Genomic DNA, 19752 nt, shown 5'->3' on the forward strand with positions numbered 1-19752 from the left:
ATTACATAATCTAATTAAGATCTGAGGTCGATTCTTCTACATCGATGGCATTATACACTATTATATACTATATACAAGATGTTTTAAAAACCACACCCGCGTGAAGTGAGGGGCGCTCTTATCATCGTACATCATAATACATCGTCTCATTTTCCGGCCAATTACAATTTGCGTCCTCACCTTCGTCTTCAACGATTGTGTTTACACAAACACTCAAAGCTGGCCATTCAATGTTTGTGTTTGGACAATGACGTAAAACTGGCCATTCATTATCAATGGCATTCAATGTTTGTGTCTCTCTCTCTCTCTCTCATTAGCAGGCAACAGTGCAGCACTCTCTCTCTCTCTCTCTCTCTCTCTCTCTGGCACAACAGCGCCCCTACTGGTACTAATAGTCATACTGGTGCTCATGAACCAACACATAGGTGAATGAACCAACACATAGGTGAATGAACACGGACATTGCTGTTCCTTGGAGTGGTTGCACCACTCAAAAAAGGTTTCGCTTTAACCAAACACTGTTAAATGGAAAGAAATAATCAATAGAATAATGGCTAATAACAAGATAACCAGTAGTTGCCAAAGTACTCCAATGTCTGCTTTAGGTCCTATATGCGTGTATAATGTCTGCTTTAGGTCTTATATGCGTGTGTATATATGTCTCACCTCTGGCTGCCAGCTTTTTGGTGTTGATGATTTTGGCAGCATACTCCTGGCCTGAGCACTTCTTGACACAGCGGCGCACCACTGAAAAGGCTCCCCTAGGAAACAAAGACAGGAAGCAGGAGGATCCATGGGGTCAATTAACATCATAACACACACGCACGCACACGCGACGACTCAGCAGATTCTGTAGTCTCCTGAACCCTCTCTGATCTGATCTGAATGGCTAATAGAGCAATATTACATTAGAGAGAGAGTGTGTGTGTGTGTGTGTGTGTGTGTGTGTGTGTGTGTGTGTGTGTGTGTGTGTGTGTGTGTACTGTACTGTGTGTGTACTGTACTGTATGTATTATTTATTACCACAGCCACAACAAAAATAGGTACAGTCAGGCATTTTTGGTCCAAAAGGATTTTCGAAGGAAGACCTTTTTGCGCTCTTGTTTCCATTCGGGTCCCGTGCACTGTCTCACACATAGTCATGAACAAGAATCTAAAAGAGCAACTGGTCACCTCCTCTCCCTCTGACCTGCTGACACGACAGGTGACATTTTAGGCCTGTTTTAAAGGAGGCCAGTGATTTTCTGGTTTTAAGGGAAGGGGGGCGGGGCGGTCCACACCTGCATAGCAGTGCTGCGGAAGGTGAATTTACGGGGTGCATACTTAGTTTAGACTATAGTCATTGGTTAGACATGGGTTAAGGTTAGGTGGGTTTAGGTGGGGTGCAGTACTTAGTTTAGACAGTTTTTGGTTTAGACTAGTCATTGGTTAGACCAGTCATTATTCCTACAACTACAACCTATCTCAAACCCTCACCCTAAACCTAACCTCCCACGGGGCAGCACACCTAAACCTAACCTTAACCCATGTCTAACCAATGACTAGTCTAAACTAAGTATGCACCCCTTTAGGTGTGCTGCCCCGTGGGAGGTTAACTTAGGGTGAGGGTGAGGGTTTGAGATAGGTTGTAGTTGTAGGACTATAATGACTGGTCCAAACCAATGACTAGTCTAAACCAAGTACTGTCTCTAAACTAAGTACTGCACCTGTTTTGTATAAGTGGGCGGCACCAGATCATTGTTTTTAGGCTACCTCTAGTTTTGTGGGCTGTCGCTCACTTTTTTAATCAGTCAAGTAAATGGGGACTGAGGGGGCATGACGCATGTACAATTATTAATGTCAGAGCCATTCTCTGTCTTCTGCCCGGCCAATGCTATCCATCCATACACCATGCATGTGTGCATGGGTGTACTGTATGTGGCCACCTTTCCACCAAAAGTTCTTAAGTCCAGTTCTGAACCAAGATTCAATCATTTATTTGCCATGTCAACAAGTTGATAGGAATTTGTCTTGGTTCATACTCAACATATACAGACAACCATAGATACACAAACAAGAAGGACAGTACAAAAACCAGCTGCATAGGAAATTACATTCAGTTTTTTTAAAGTGCTATATGCATATACTATGAGTTCAGATGTCTAATGGCTACGGGGTAAGTGCTATCCCTGAAGCGACATGTTGAGCTCTGGATACTTCTATATATCCTGCCTGATGGGAGGAGATTGAAGAGGTGATGTGCAGGATGGGAGTTGTCTGCAATGATTTTATTTGCCTTCCTAATTATTCTGGTGGAATAGAGTGAGGAAAGTGTAGGCCCTACACTTTCAAAAAACATAGGATGCAGCCTCCCTACACTGTAGGGAGGCTGCATCCTATGTTTTTTGATGCGCGACGTACTACTCTTTCCAGCTTTGATTTGTCTTGAGAGGTTGTGTGACCAAACCAGACAAGCATAGAGAAGGTGAGAACACTTTCAATAGTGGCCCTATAGAAGTGAGTCATGGCTGCTTGGCTGACTTTAAACTTCTTAAGCTGCCGCAGGAAATAGAGGGTTCTGAACCAATTCATTTTCAGTGGAAACACTCTGAACTGGTTCAATGTTAGGCCGACTGGTGTCAACCCCAGTGGAAACAGGGCCGGTATGGTGTAGTGTTTTTCAACCCTTTTCGGATCAAGGTCCATTATTACTTGACATTTGAGCCACGGAACCACCATTTGATGACATTTAGACTCTCAGACGCAAATCTTAGAACATTGTGTTGTTGCCGTTGGATAAGATTGTGTCCACAATTCCATGCTGTATTGATGTTATGGTACCATTAGGAGACAACAGGCAAACAATGTATGCTAATTGTGTAGACTTTTTGTAAATTAAGCAATGCAGATGTTTAACAATGATTTAACTCTTGAGAGTGTCAAATGACACCAAAAGGACTGGATTTGGTTGCAAACTTAAGTTCCCATCATTTAGTTGGGGAGCACCTGGAACCCCCCCCCAAGGACCACTGGTTAAAAACCACTGGAAGATGTGTTAACAAAATAATCGTGAAAATGTGGCGCAAATCATTTGAATATAATTTATATTCTGTCAGAGCGAATGTTTTTAACTCAAATCTTTGCTTCTGGGGGGGGGGGGGTTTCCCTGGAAGAACATATTTTCAGATGGGGGTCCACAGCCAAATACATATCATTCTGGGGGTCCTTGACATGGAAAAGGTTGAGCACCGCTGACGACGTAGGTTTTTCAGAAAACTTTTTAGGATTTAGAAGCAATTTTTTTTATTTAGAATCGGCCTTAGGTCTGGATGCGTTCTCTCTCTAGGTCGTCCTCAGACGAGCCCTCCATCGTCGTCTCCAGTCATCTCGGTTCTCCATACATCCGGCCAGTTCGTTGGTACTTTGCACTCCTGCATCGCTCTTGAGTATATCCACGTATGTTAGCACGGGGCGTCCTCGTGATCGATGGCCGTGTGTTGGTTCCCAGAGCACCAGTTTGCTGGCTGGCAGTTCTTGATGTCTTTGGCAGTGTCCTGCTAGTCTCATTCTCCTGGCTGCTATTTTCTGGCTCACCCTCGGTAGTCCCTCATACAGAGTCATGTTAGTGACATGTACAGTCTTGCTGATGTTAAGTACTGCACGCAGCATTCTGGTGTAGCACCCGTCAAGGGACTTCTCCAGGGTTGGCTTCAGGGTCCAGCATTCACTGCCGTATAGGAGAACAGACTCCACTGTTGCGTAGAAGAAGCTCAGTTTGATTTGTCGGGGGAGATTGGAGTTCCAAACACTGTTCATGCCATTCAGGGACCTCCATGCAAGTGCCTTCCTCACTTTCAGATCTTGCTCGGTTGAGTTGACCCATGAGCCGAGGTACTTAAAGTCCTTGACTTCCTTCAGCACCGTGCCTCCTGCTGTTGTGAGAGGTGGATGTTCCGGTGAGATGTTGTAGGTGATAACCTCAGTTTTCTTGGCATTTAGCCTAAGGCCAACTTTGGCACACTCCAGCTCCACACTGTTCAGGAGTTCCTGAGCTTGTTCCACGCTGTCGGAGAGCAGGCCGATGTTCATGGAGATGCAATGCGTCTTAGGTCACTCTGACCTTTGTCTGGCATCGAAGGTGAAAGTGGGCATTAGGCTATTTCACTCTCATAGTTAAACAAATGGATATCCTATACATAACGCAGGAGAGGAAATCTTAAAGTGCACATCAGGCATAATCTAAAATATCCTTTTAGAGATGCTATACGCAGTTAGGTGGATGACTATACAGTAAAAAGCATTACGGGCGTATAATATAGCAGGTGTTGTCGAAATGTTTACGTTCTCAAATGACTGTTGGCAACAGCTGTTAATCTGCAGTCTGCACAGAGATTTCTTGATGGGGGGGTGCGGGGGGGTTCTCCCATAAGTGAGAACAGCCTGACTCAGACCCCACTTAGCGTCTAGCAGCTCCTGTGGCTCCGAGAATTTAGAGAGCCGCTCAACAATGTATTGCCAACGATGCCAACCTCTTCTTTGCTCTCCCATTTATCACACGTACACGCACACTGACACACACACACACACACACACACACAGAGAGAGAGAGGACAGCCAGTAGGCTATCTATACTTCAACAGATAGCCTGTATACGTTGCTGTCTATCGTCATCTATACTTCAATTGAAGATATAAAAATGTCAAGAAGAGTCAAACCTTATGTCAGAGTGCATGGCAGCTAAATACCAATACTAACTATATAGCTGTCTGCAGTGCATGCAGACAGTGGGTGGTGGTGGTCATTATCATGTGTCTGTGTGTGTCTACTCTCTTAATGTCCCCTGAGAAGAGACCCTGGTGGTGGTGTCGGTTATGTATACCTGCTAGTGCTGCCTCATATGCGCAAATCCCCCCTCCCTCCCTCCCTCCCCAAACAGGCAGGCAGGCAGGGGGTTTCCCCTTCTCCTCCTCCTCCTCCCCTCTCTCCCCGTGTGCGGTTTGGTGATTGGTCTCCCATGCACGCGGGAGCTCGGGGTTCGAATCCCCCATGATGTAATAATACTTAATAAGACGACGATGGTAAAAAAAAAAAAAAAAAATCGAATTAAACGATTTGAAGATCATTTTAGCAATGATTTTAGTGCGTGAGATTATTCTGTTATATGTGGGCAAAAATGCTGTTAAACCAACCACGTACGGTGGAACGAACCCTTTCCACCCAAATAAAAAATCTGCCCCGACTCGGACTGTACGCTACCGTTCGGCGGTACAATATAGAGAGAGGAGAGATGCGGGGGGCGGGGCGGTGTGTGTGTGTGTGGGGGGGGGGGGGGTGCTGTGTAACGCTAATGCATCGTGACTGTCCTGCTGCGTAAATCGAATCTCGGGGATTATTATTTATCATTACCGCGGCGAGGACGTTATTGATCACATGAAATCCAAAGCAGCTTAATTATTCAAATGAGTCCGGATCGCATTTTAATTGTTCTAGAGAGAAAATAATACAGAGACAGAGAGAGAGAGGATGGGGGGGGGAGAGAGAGAGAGAGAGAGAGATGCGCGCTGCGTTGCGGCGGCGCGCGTTTGGGGTTTTTGACGGGGATGAAAGGATGGATGGATGGATGGAACTCCTCGGACGATCCGTATTATAGCTCTGGTCCATAGCCCTAATTAAATGCTTATTATATTCTGCCCTATAGCAGAATCAAGCATTAGGGCTATGGACCCTCGCGTGTATTTTAGCATCCCCCCAAACATGCAGATGTTGTGCCAGCCTGCCTGCGTAAAAAGAAAGACGAAAGTGCATGTGCAGCCAACCACAGTTACCACACCACACATTATGAAAAACGGTCACCACCACGACCAAACCAACCAAACCACAACAGTCCCACAACAAACCCGACACACAGCAGCAGCCAGCCAGCCAGCCAGCCCAAGAGCCCAGCCGATATATATACAGACATTTATAATGCAGCGAAAACCAAACGTCTTATTTTCTTACTTGCCAAGTTCTTCGTAGACTTGGAATTCGTCTGTAAAACGCGTGCACGTGGTCGTTGCCATTATGGACGGTGGTGGTGGTGATAATGATGATGCCGCAGATCTCTTAGCAGCAAGCAGCTCCTTAGTGGAAATGCGTTCCTTTTTTTTCCGTGCGGAGGAGGAAGGAGGACGACGTTGGCTGCTGTGGTGTGGTGGTGGTGGTGGTTGGAATGGTGCTGTGTGTGTGTGTGGGGGGGGGGGGGGCGCTGCATGCGATCTCCGCCCCCTCGAAACGCGTACAGTAGGCTACACCCCCCTCCTCCAGGCTCTCTCTCTCTCTCTGTGTGTGTGTGTGTGTGTGTGTGTGTGTGTGTGTGTGTGTGTGTGTGTGTGCGCGCGCGCGTGCGTGTGTGTGTGTGTGGGCGCTGCATGTATGTAAACACTCGGATCTGTCCAAGCAAGACAAGACAATACAGTAGTATTATAGCCTAGCAGCAGCTGCCTACATTTTTGTGCAACACAAAATGGGGCGCAGCTAGTACAGTACTGTGCAGTACAGTGCGCAGTGCAGTGCAGAGTACAGTGCAGTGCAGTGCAGTGCAGTGCAGTGCAGTGCAGTGCAGTTGCAGTGCAGTGTCTGTCCTATAGGCCATAGCTGTATTTTCTGGATGGTCTTTCTTGAGGTCTTTTAGGTCATGTTTATATCAGTGGTTCTCAGAGTGGTCTGACGCCCAGAGTGGTGGTTCGAGGGGTCCCAGCCAGGCCTACAGCCAGCCAGGTGGTGCCCTTCAAAATGAGGGGTCCCAGCCAGGCCTACAGCCAGCCTGGTGGTCCCCTTCAAAATGAGGGGTCCCAGCCAGGCCTACAGCCAGCCAGGTGCAGGTCCCCTTCAAAATGAGGGGTCCCAGCCAGGCCTACAGCCAGCCAGGTGCATGGTCCCCTTCAAAATGAGGGGTCCCAGCCAGGCCTAGAGCCAGCCAGACCGTGGTCCCCTTCAAAATGAGGGGTCCCAGCCAGGCCTACAGCCAGCCACGTGGTCCCCTTCAAAATGAGCTACTAGGTCCATTTTTAAATCAGTTTATCGGCTGCGTTAATTAGAAAAACATCAGACCCGTCTGAAGTGAGTGGTGCTGTACTGTACTGTACTGTACTGAGCACAAAGCAAGCCCTCCCTGGCTTGTGTGTGTCTGTGTGTTAGGCTGTGAAACAGTGACACTTGGTGGTGAACAAACGCTATGGCGCTATTCTCGTGCTCGGACACAGGGACAGACACAGCCACACACATTTCGTACTCGGACACAGGGAAACAGACGCAGCCACACACATTTCGTACTCGGACAAAGGGACACAGAGACACAGCCACACACATTTCGTGCTCGGACACAGTGACACGGACAGAGACACAGGGACACAGAGACACAGGGACACAGAGACACAGAGACACAGAGACACAGGGACACAGAGGGACACAGGGACACAGAGACACAGGGACACAGAGGGACACAGAGACACAGAGGGACACAGAGACACAGGGACACAGAGACACAGAGACACAGAGACACAGAGGGACACAGAGACACAGGGACACAGAGACACAGCCACACACATTTCGTGCTCGGACACAGGGACACGGACAGAGACACAGGGACACAGAGACACAGGGACACAGAGACACAGAGGGACACAGAGACACAGGGACACAGAGACACAGAGAGACACAGAGGGACACAGAGACACAGGGACACAGAGACACAGAGACACAGAGACACAGGGACACAGAGGGACACAGGGACACAGAGACACAGGGACACAGGGACAGAGGGACAGAGACACAGCCACACACATAGCTGTCTATAGGAGTGGTTGCACCACTCAAAATAGAGACGATCCATAGGCCTACAGTCCACATTGACCACGTGTAGATCTGTTGTTTTGGGAAAAATGCGCAAAACATTTTTTTATATTTGTAGGGCTATTATTAAAATATTTAACACCAGCGCAAATCTTCACTTATGGGGTGCATACACTGGTCTTTATGGTACAGTATGGGTAGTTTGATTGATTGATTGAAAATGTATTAACAGTATGCAGAATGATAGATGATATGATAATGATAGGATATGATATAGTAGGCTACTTTATTGTCAGTTCACACTGAAATTTGTCTTGCGACCCAGCAGCCAAGTATGCAGAACACACATACACACATTTGACGTAACACAAAGAACAAGACAATTTACATACATAAAGAGATGAAGACAAGAGCAATATTCACCGCCTAGATTAACCCGTGGCTACTACAACTCCTGATTAAGCCTCAAAGTCGACTGGTGGACAAAGGACCTCTTTAGTCTGACCCACAGAACGGGTACATTTCAAACTAAAGCACAGGTCAATACAAAAACTGTTACTGTGGACGACACCATGATAAAGCATTACACCGTCTCTCCTCATGATATCGCTACATCATGTTGTAGTATTGTTTTGTAGTCATCAGGATGATATCGTTACGTCATGTTGTAGTATTGTTTTGTAGTTATCAGGATGATATCGTTACGTCATGTTGTAGTATTGTTTTGTAGTCGACAGGCAGGAACAACAAACACAAACTTCCTTTTCCCTCAAACCGATTTTTCTCAATAAAAGCTAAAGGCTACGAGAGCTTTTATGGTTATTCTTCCGGTTTGAGGGAAAAGGAAGTTCGTGTTTGTTGTTCCTGCCTGTCGACTACAAAACAATACTACAACATGACATAACGATATCATCCTGTCGACTACAAAACAATACTACAACATGACGTAATGATATCATCCTGATGACTACAAAACAATACTACAACATTACATGACGTAATGATATCATCCTGATGACTACAAAACAATACTACAACATGACGTAATGATATCATCCTGTCGACTACAAAACAATACTACAACATGACGTAACGATATCATCCTGATGACTACAAAACAATACTGCAACATGACGTAACGATATCATCCTGTCGACTACAAAACAATACTACAACATGACGTAACGATATCATCCTGATGACTACAAAACAATACTACAACATGACGTAACGATATCATCCTGATGACTACAAAACAATACTACAACATGACGTAACGATATCATCCTGATGACTACAAAACAATACTACAACATGACGTAATGATATCATCCTGATGACTACAAAACAATACTACAACATGACGTAACGATATCATCCTGATGACTACAAAACAATACTACAACATGACGTAACGATATCATCCTGTCGACTACAAAACAATACTACAACATGACGTAACGATATCATCCTGATGACTACAAAACAATACTACAACATGACGTAACGATATCATCCTGATGACTACAAAACAATACTACAACATGACGTAACGATATCATCCTGATGACTACAAAACAATACTACAACATGACGTAACGATATCATCCTGATGACTACAAAACAATACTACAACATGACGTAACGATATCATCCTGATGACTACAAAACAATACTACAACATGACGTAACGATATCATCCTGTCGACTACAAAACAATACTACAACATGACGTAACGATATCATCCTGAATGACTACAAAACAATACTACAACATGACGTAACGATATCATCCTGATGACTACAAAACAATACTACAACATGACGTAACGATATCATCCTGATGACTACAAAACAATACTACAACATGACATAACGATATCATCCTGTCGACTACAAAACAATACTACAACATGAAGCAACGATATCATCCTGATGACTACAAAACAATACTACAACATGACATAACGATATCATCCTGTCGACTACAAAACAATACTACAACATGAAGCAACGATATCATCCTGATGACTACAAAACAATACTACAACATGACATAACGATATCATCCTGTCGACTACAAAACAATACTACAACATGAAGCAACGATATCATCCTGATGACTACAAAACAATACTACAACATGACATAACGATATCATCCTGTCGACTACAAAACAATACTACAACATGAAGCAACGATATCATCCTGATGACTACAAAACAATACTACAACATGACATAACGATATCATCCTGTCGACTACAAAACAATACTACAACATGAAGCAACGATATCATCCTGATGACTACGAAACAATACTACAACATGACATAACGATATCATCCTGTCGACTACAAAACAATACTACAACATGAAGCAACGATATCATCCTGATGACTACAAAACAACACTACAACATGACGTAACGATATCATCCGCTCCCGAGCGGATCATATACCCGAAATGGAACAGAGACCAGGCTTTCCTCCGAGGTGGTGGAAAGCCTGGTGGGCGAGGTTACCTCCAGCAGAGTATAGGCTGTGAACTAATCCAGCAGAGTATAGGCTGTGAACTATATGAGCCCAAATCCAGCTCAAATGGAGTTATAGTGTTAAACATGTCGTTTTGTCCATCATGGACCAGAGTAGGAAGTCAGACAGGGGGAAACAAAATCACACATAATGTGATCTCTTATCATACATACACCATCATACGTCACATTCCGTGTCCATACACACAAACACACTAAGCTGTGCATGGGAGGGGCTAGTCTATAGCGCCCCTCATAAAAGTTGGGGTTAAATGTGGTTTTGACTGATCGATCGAGGACCAATGGTTTAGTCAGAAGCGCTTTTTAATACCCCTCACACACAGACATAACGAAGAGTGAGCTCTTATTCGTATAAGTATAAGTATAAATCAGGCTGTAATGTCACAGTGAGTGATATATAACGACGGACGTGTACCTCCAGTCTGAGCTTTAGGTGAGACAGGAGGCAGGAACTAAATCCTCTGCTGAAGCACGGCTTCACAAACATTTCAGCTTTGAGGTCCAAAAGACCAAGATCAACAAATTGCAAATAGTACGTATACAGACAATTACACAAAAGTAATGCTAAAAAGGATAACACAAAAAGCCCAGAGGGCTTATTGTTTCCGTCCCTGCCTCAACCCCTGGACGCCGCGCAACACTTTGAGAATTACGTTCATTATTAGCGATACTGTACATAACTAACATCACACTACGAATATCCACCCAAGCCCTCCCTGGTGAATACTGCTGCTGAATACTGTGCCCCATGTCTGGTTGTAGGAGCAGCGCCCTCACATGTCAAAAAAGGTAGATACTGTAATCAACAACAACTCTCTTCGAATCATAACTGGCTGGCTGCCTGAAACCCATTTACTGTGTCCTATACGTGCCAGTCCTGGGCATGGGAATTGTCCTGGCCGGCCTCCGACGTGTCCAGAAGTGACAACCTGGGTTGTCGCTATAGCCCAGGGGCCTGTTTCACGAATCTTGGATTAACTAGGCGGCAACAGCCTGAGTACAACACAAACATTACAGAGACTTTAGTTGTTTACTGTACAATACTTTAAAACAGTTGTCATGTTGCACACATGCTTAAAATAGCTCTTATTTGCGCCACGCCCTCGTTGAAGACAATGTATTGCTTGTCTCAGTTCTGCAGGCTGCATGAACAGCGCTCGAGTGTTCGGTTTCCGCCCCCTTCAATGTCGTAACTCTTCTAAGAGATGGCTCTGCCTTCGGAGGCCGGCCTCGTCCAGTTGGGACCATGAGAGACAAGGGCGTGGCTACACGATGCTGAGTTTGGACATTTGAGGATGATACACGAAATAAAGAAGAAGACATGGCGAACACAGAGAAGAAGAGAACCATGTTTTAAAGTCTCACTGTTTTCTTTTTTTTTAATATATTTTTTTATCCCACGATTTTGTAACCCATTTTTCACCCCTGTGTCAATCATCTAATGTGATCCTGGGCTCTACACACCCTCCGCCACCCTAGTCCCCATATATGGGGGACAAGGGGAGAGCAACGGACTTGAACTCATGCTTCCTTCATGCCCGAGTGTCCAAGTTGCTCCTTTACACCTGACAGGGGGGAGTTTCCCTGGTTGGACGTAGCGCGTGGAGGGAACACGTTATTCCAACCAGTTCCTTTCCCCTCCATCAGGCGCCCCGGCTGGCCAGGGGGAGGCAGTTTAGAGACCAGGATTACTGCATGTTTTTGTGAGGGTATCTACCCTAGGGGACACGGGGAGAACATGCAAACTCCACACAGAAAGGCCCTTTCGCCAACCCCGCCTTCGAGTATGGAGTCTCATTGTTTTCTATCAGATGAATACAAGCAGTTGTGCTGACAGCACTGAGCTATAGTTTCTTGTAGGTTTACAAAAATAAAATACGTTATGAAGCCCTATTGAACATTTGTTTCTGAAATTATTTGGAAAGAATATTGGATTGTTTTCCTGATTATTACAGTTTGTACTTTTTATTACAGTTTGTACCCTGGGCAAGACCTAAGCTGAAAATACTATCAACGGAAGTTGCGGGGATTTTAGCGGACGTATTGCCCAAGGAAATGACGTTGATGCTTTACAAATCAGTTTACATTCTCCGCGAATGAAACAAGTGTTGTGATTGGTCGGGGAAAATATCGTATCCGGGGGGAAATACATTTGATGGCTGATCCGGAGGATGCAACCGCCGATAGCTTCTCTGCCTTACGTTGTGACCAGACTTTTCTTTATGCTTCTCTGCCTTAAGTTGTGACCAGGCTTTTCTTTTCGCAGATAAGTAAGCCTGGGACCGAGCTAGGCTAGGTCCCGACCCATTCCCAAACACTGTGCCACTGGCCCACAGCAACAATCTCCTCTATAGCTGTGTCTCATCACCTAAATGAATGCCCTCATCCCTTTTCTTGGAAAAAGAAAATAACAGTGTCTTCAGTCCATGATGCTATAGTGAACCAGCTGATGCCAGATGCCATTAGCTGACACACAGTGCAGGACAGGTGCAACTAGATCTGCTGCTTAATGACACACAGGCAGTGAAGGGGGACACGAAACATACACCGGCATAATTGAGTTTTCCCATCAACGATATCATATTATTGGGCTTTAACCCATTTAGACCTGGGAACGATTCTAATGTCTTCTAAATCCTGACAGTTTTCTGAAAAACCTCATGTTTCTATGTATGTCAGTGGTTCTCAAACATTTTCATGTCAAGGACCCCCAAAATTATATGTAATTGCCCCGCCGACCCCCATCTGAAAATATGTTGTTCCAGAGACAACCCCCCCCCCCAGAAGCAAAGATTTGAGTTAAAAATGTTCGCTCTGAAAGAGTATATTCAAAGATTTGCACCACATTTTCACGATTTTTCAAAAATATTTTTGAGTGGTGCAACCACTCCTACAACCAGCAATGTCCGTGTGTATCTATGTGGCCACCTATGTGGCCATGAGCACGAGTATATGACTATTAGTACCAGTAGGGGCGCTGTTTGCCAGAAACAGAGAGATAGTATTAGTGCTGCCTGTTGCCTGCTAATGAGAGAGAGAGAGAGAGAGGAGAGGAGGGGAGAGAGGGGAGTTGCACCACTCAGTTCACACGGGTGTGATTTTTTTCAATAGCTAAAGTATAACATAATGCTTAAAACACCAAAAGGGGTTCCCGCCCTGAATGTGTTAATGCATGATTGGAATGACACGTTCTCCCACCACGGCCCACATAATAGAAACAGGGTGACGTACACACTCTGAAAACACTACACGAAAAGCTAGCCGTGTGTTGTCATCACAGCAGCTATAGTATCGATCTGACAGAAAACAGAGACGGTTCTGTGTTCTCTCTCTGTAACCTAATGAACTGATTGGAGGTCAGTGGAGCGAGCGTCGGGTTCTCTCTCTGTAATGTATAATGTGACCTAATGAACTGATTGGAGGTCAGTGGAGCGAGCGTGGGGTTCTCTCTCTGTAGTGTATAATGTAACCTAATGAACTGATTGGAGGTCAGTGGAGCGAGCATGGGGTTCTCTCTCTGTAGTGTATAATGTAACCTAATGAACTGATTGGAGGTCAGTAGAGCGAGCATCGGGTTCTCTCTCTGTAGTGTATAATGTAACCTAATGAACTGATTGGAGGTCAGTGGAGCGAGCATCGTGTTCTCTCTCTGTAATGTATAATGTAACCTAATGAACTGATTGGAGGTCAGTGGAGCGAGCATCGGGTTCTCTCTCTGTAGTGTATAATGTAACCTAATGAACTGATTGGAGGTCAGTGGAGCGAGCATCGGGTTCTCTCTCTGTAATGTATAATGTAACCTAATGAACTGATTGGAGGTCAGTAGAGCGAGCATCGGGTTCTCTCTCTGTAACCTAATGAACTGATTGGAGGTCAGTGGAGCGAGCATCGGGTTCTCTCTCTGTAATGTATAATGTAACCTAATGAACTGATTGGAGGTCAGTGGAGCGAGCGTCGGGTTCTCTCTCTGTAATGTATAATGTGACCTAATGAACTGATTGGAGGTCAGTGGAGCGAGCATCGGGTTCTCTCTCTGTAATGTATAATGTAACCTAATGAACTGATTGGAGGTCAGTGGAGCGAGCATCGGGTTCTCTCTCTGTAATGTATAATGTAACCCAATGAACTGATTGGAGGTCAGTGGAGCGAGCATCGGGTTCTCTCTCTGTAATGTATAATGTAACCTAATGAACTGATTGGAGGTCAGTGGAGCGAGCATCGGGTTCTCTCTCTGTAATGTATAATGTAACCTAATGAACTGATTGGAGGTCAGTGGAGCGAGCATGGGGTTCTCTCTCTGTAGTGTATAATGTGACCTAATGAACTGATTGGAGGTCAGTGGAGCGAGCATCGGGTTCTCTCTCTGTAATGTATAATGTAACCTAATGAACTGATTGGAGGTCAGTAGAGCGAGCATCGGGTTCTCTCTCTGTAATGTATAATGTGACCTAATGAACTGATTGGAGGTCAATGGAGCGAGCATCGGGTTCTCTCTCTGTAATGTATAATGTAACCTAATGAACTGATTGGAGGTCAGTAGAGCGAGCATCGGTTCCTCAGAGTGGCGTCCGTCCGGGCCGGGGACGCCCCGTGCAGCAAAACTATATGAACATGTTTTATAGTTTGAACTAATACAGCATTTCACCTGCTATAGTTGTTCTGGGTCGGGAACCCAATTAAGGATTATGTTATACTTTAGCTATTGAAAAATAGCAGATCTACAAGCTCATAGCGCGGCACCGAGTGCCGCGCTATGAGCTTGTACAGTAGGTCTGCTATTTTTGAAAAATCGTGAACGTGTGGCGCAAATCTTTTAATGTATATTCTTTCAGAGTGAACGTTTTTTAACTCAAATCTTTGCTTCTGGGAGGTCACTGGAACTACATATTTTCGGATGGGGGTCGGCGGCCAAATATAGGGGGTTCTTGACATGAAAATGTTTGAGACATAGAAACGTGGGTTTTTCAGAAAACTGTCGTGATTTAGAAGGCATTTGTAGCCTTCAAATAGGGACAAAACCAATAGAAGTATATGTGGAAGAGCCGCCATTGGACTGAAGCCCCATGAAGTGAACAGAGTTTGCGTAACTCTGTCTTACTCTATGGCTCTGCCCAAAATAATCACATTTCAACTGGGTTTGGGTCCTGAGGAGACTCCATTTGGGAACCACTGATAGAAAACAATACATTTATCAGCACAACAGCTTGGCTTTCTCTGTTAACGATTAATTGAACGTTTTCTCCTGTGCGATTGTGCCCCCTAGTGGATTGTATTGATCCCTGCAATGATTTTGTCCCTATAGTCAAACACACAGATACACACAGGCCAATGAGGCCATAGGGTGCATCATTTCACACAGGCCAATGAGGCCATAGGGTGCATCATTTCAAGTTGTGCTATATAGCCTTAGGCTACTGTTATCTAGGCCTACTACAACAAATACTATTAATATTGAGTGACTGCAGTTTCTGGGTGCAGTACGTTGTTCAGACCAGACATTGGTCCGACAAATGACACCCCACCTCATCTCCTAACCTAACCATGTGGAATTGAATTACATGCGGTCCCCACAGTTTCTAACCTGACGCTGCCAGATGAGGGCGGTATTGCGGAAACATATTCCCCAACACAACACTCATCTGGGATCTCTGACGGAGTTGAGCCCTGAGTCAGATCTGCTTCGTACCGAACCAATCAGCGTGAGCTAAAGGCGGGATGCGGATGTGACGGTATATAGACACGTCGATATGATTGGTTGTGTTTGCACGCCCACACGGTGATAGACAGACGCTCCCATCCAATCATCTACCATGTATCTTGAAAAAAAGGAACAGCCCCGTCATCGAATTTGCTTCCGCGATCCCAGATCCAAATAAGCTGTGAAACAAATTTGTGTAGCAAGCTTTTTGGATCTGGCAGCGTCAGGTTACACAGTTTCTCCCAGCGGTGAAAATGTGGTGTGTGTGTGTGTGTGGTTGGGCGGTTAAAGGATTAATGAATGCCTTATTAAAATCCTATAAGAGGGCACTTTTGGACGAAAAATAGCAGATCTACAAGCTCACAACGTTGTATATTTTCGGGACACAACCCAGCAGTCTTTAGCTATAGAGATGCGGTGTACAGTATATGTCGAAGTGGATTTCTAAACAAAATGTGTTCAACGCGAAATACTGTGTTCAAGGTCAGGAGACTCCGGGGGAAAAACAGCTATTCTGCTGAATGCTGCCTTCCTTCCGGCATGGCAATGAAAGGAGAGGAGGGCGTTTGCATTTCTTTCACCATCAGTAAATGCTGCATTGGTGAAGACGGCTGAAGCTGTCTATGTGTGCACGTCCCTGGTGTTGAATATTCAACCATATAAGCCTAATATTGCCAATCAAATTGTTTTTTACCAAGCCAATCCTTTGATGACTGCATGGCAGCCTCTCCGGCAGGAGACTCAAGTGACCTGCATTTGGGTCAATGCCGCCCGCTCATCATGTAATTGATAGAAAATACGTTTTTTTATTTGTTTTATATATTTTTTTAATTTGTTACATACAGTACAGAAGCGTAGTGTCCATTGGGGCACACAGGCCCAGTCAATTGAGATCTTGTCGAGTCTAGCTTCTAAAATACGGATGTGAAAAAAACAACCACCAAAAAGAAAGCCTGCATTGCAGTAACCTCACATCACCACCAGGCTTTCTACCTCACAGTGAGTGACATTGGCAGGCTCTCACTCTGCACGCACATTTCTGTTGTAGCCAACGTGTCCAAAATTACACCAACCACAGCAAGCCCCCTCTTTTCAAATGGGGGGGTCCGCGGGCTAATTAGTGTCAATTTGGGGGTCCTTGACATGAAAAGGTTTGGGAACCACTGGTCTAGCTGGGTACAGAGTGGTAGTGGGTGGACGCAAGGCCCTCACATTGAGTGGACTAGGGTACAGAGTGGAAGTGGGTGGACGCAAGGCCCTCACATTGAGTAGACTAGGGTACAGAGTGGTAGTGGGTGGACGCAAGGCCCTCACATTGAGTAGACTAGGGTACAGAGTGGAAGTGGGTGGACACAAGGCTGTCACTGATACCGCTGTAGAACGGTGCCATGCGTGTGCGAAGCCTGCTCTGCCTCCACTCTTCATGTGAGGTGTAGTGTGTGACCTCACCAGCAGGGGGCCTGCAGACAGCTCTGATAGAGGACACTGATGATGATGATGAGGATGATGATGATGGCTTGTAGACCGTCTTCCTCTTGTGGCGTTTCACTTTGAAGCGGATGCCGCCGCTGACACTGACGCTGTGCTGCTGCTGACCTCCACTCTTCACTTTGGACGCAGCGTTACGCCTCACAGCGTTTTCCACCTGTAGAAAATATAATGATAAATAAGACATTGCATTAAGCATAACAGTTAAAACACACAGCATCTGATTCTAGACATGTAAAAAAAGGGTTGGGGTTCACAAAAAGGTTAGACACATGTGTGCCAAGGGCGCAGCTATGGGTGGGCCAGGGTGGTCCCTCCTAGACCACCCATCAAAATATAAATCAAATAAATGTATTTCTTTCTTTATAATATTTTGTTGTGTTTTTTTATTATTATTATTTTCTATTCATTGGGCTAATACAAATCATCTCTTCCGGTCTTTGGTTCCTGCCACTAAGCTGGTGGAGGTATAGTAGCCTACACAATCAACATGAAAAAGTTTTGAGGACTACTGATTTAGAAGGCATTTGTAGAATCGGCGTCAGTAGTAAGTAGCCTTGCCAAGCCATGAGGCCCATAGGGGCAGGAGCCTATCTCCTGTTTCTGTAGCCATGAGGCCCATAGGGGCAGGAGGCTATCTCCTGTTTCTGTAGCCTTGAGGCCCATAGGGGCAGGAGCCTATCTCCTGTTTCTGTAGCCATGAGGCCCATAGGGGCAGGAGCCTATCTCCTGTTTCTGTAGTCATGAGGCCCATAGGGGCAGGAGCCTATCTCCTGTTTCTGTAGCGTGAGGCAGTAACTAGCGTCATGTCCAGGGGGTGTGCTTGTACATCAAGCTGAGGCCAAGACTTACCCCCAGAATTGGCCTCAGGTCCTAATTAATTAATTGATTGAACCACAGTCACATGATGTAGGCCTGTATAATTACGTACCATCCATAGGATCGCAGCAGCGTGAACGCAGCACGACGGAGCCTGCCCTGCGGCGACACAGCTGCATCCTGCCGTCTCCACATCCCCGTCCTCCGTCAGCAGAACCCAGGCACTGGAGGCCCAGGAGGACTCCTGGTCCGTCTGGGTCCGTCCAACGCTGGAGGCACTGGAGGCCCGGGAGGACTCCGGGTCCGTCTGGGTCGGCCCAACGCTCGCCTCCAGATACACAAAGCCGCCGCGCGTGTGCATCAGCACGGGGCCCACTTGGTCGCGGACGAGCGGGTGTAACCCGGCCTCGGCGTTTCTCATGGCGCGGGCGTCCACCGTGGCCTCCATCTCAGAGTAGTACAGAAACATTTTCTCCGCCGTCACGTCGGGCCACTCGGTCCTGTCGTCCGACTCCTCCCAGGTGTGCAGCGTGGACGGATGTGGGATGGTCAGAGCACCGCCGTCCCTCGTGAGATGAGTGGAAGAATGTTCCCATTTCACTTGTTGCATGGTTAGAGGAAAAAACACAGTTACAAAACACACGTACACTATATATACTATATACCACACTTGTTCTGGTAAAGCAAAGGTATGGAGCTGACTGCTGGCAGTGGCTGCCACACGACGTCTCACTTGTGAGAGGAAATGTGGTCATCATGGCTGAAGACTGAGGAACCATCTATATATGTGAGAGGGGGTCGTTGAAGGCCTTATAATGCTAATGGTTGGGTGTGGTCTCGTCTATTGTTATCATTAAGTATCTGTCCAACTACACAGTATACAGGAAGACCCCCACAGGGGAGGTGTGTGTGTGTGTGTGTGTGTGTGTGTGTGTGTGGGGGGGGGGGGGGGGGGGGTGGTACTCAACCACAATACTTGAGTACGCTGATACTTCAGTATCAAAAGTAGAATATCTGCAAGCCAACATGCAAAGTAAACCCAGGTTCATTCAGCTCAAACAAGGGGTTAAATAAATGTCCTTCCTATGCCACTAAAATGTGGAACGCCCTACCATCAGCCGTTAAGAAATGTGAAACCCTAGACTCCTTCAGAACCGCTCTCAAACAGCACGTAGGGGCGGCGGCTTCAATTCAAAACTGGCCCATGTAAAAAAAAAAAAAAAAAAGTCCCCCTACTTGTCCATACTGTACAAGTGTACATGTTTTGTCCCTTTTTTCTTTCTTTAACTGTATTATGATGATTTCCCTTTTTTGTGTATATTTGAGACATTTTTTCTGGTTTTTATCCTTGTAGCGGTTTTTATATTGACCTGTAACCAATT

General features: G+C 45.7%; 1 protein-coding gene and 1 pseudogene across 2 annotated transcripts in view; both read right to left on the bottom strand.

Annotated features, from left to right (window-relative positions):
- The window catches only part of LOC308317690 (calcium/calmodulin-dependent protein kinase type II subunit beta-like), a 69374-nt pseudogene extending 63277 nt beyond the window's left edge, over window positions 1-6097 (bottom strand). The window contains exons 1-2 of the transcript XR_013966203.1: window positions 5980-6097; window positions 667-761 (exon numbers count right to left, since the gene is read on the bottom strand). The product of XR_013966203.1 is annotated as a calcium/calmodulin-dependent protein kinase type II subunit beta-like (transcript). The remainder of the gene's footprint in view (window positions 1-666; window positions 762-5979) is intronic.
- Window positions 6098-17370: 11273 nt separating this feature from the next.
- On the bottom strand, window positions 17371-18980 carry LOC308317784 (uncharacterized protein; the record flags this gene model as incomplete). The annotated part of the gene is made up of 2 exons (XM_080767062.1): window positions 17371-17708; window positions 18483-18980. 2 exons carry the CDS (start codon window positions 18978-18980, stop codon window positions 17388-17390), a joined length of 819 nt encoding a protein of 272 aa, XP_080623188.1. The 3' UTR covers window positions 17371-17387.
- Window positions 18981-19752: the final 772 nt, after the last annotated feature.

This window comes from Protomyctophum bolini (assembly GCF_963924005.1).
Source record: "Protomyctophum bolini genome assembly, chromosome: 6".
NCBI lineage: Eukaryota > Metazoa > Chordata > Actinopteri > Myctophiformes > Myctophidae > Protomyctophum > Protomyctophum bolini.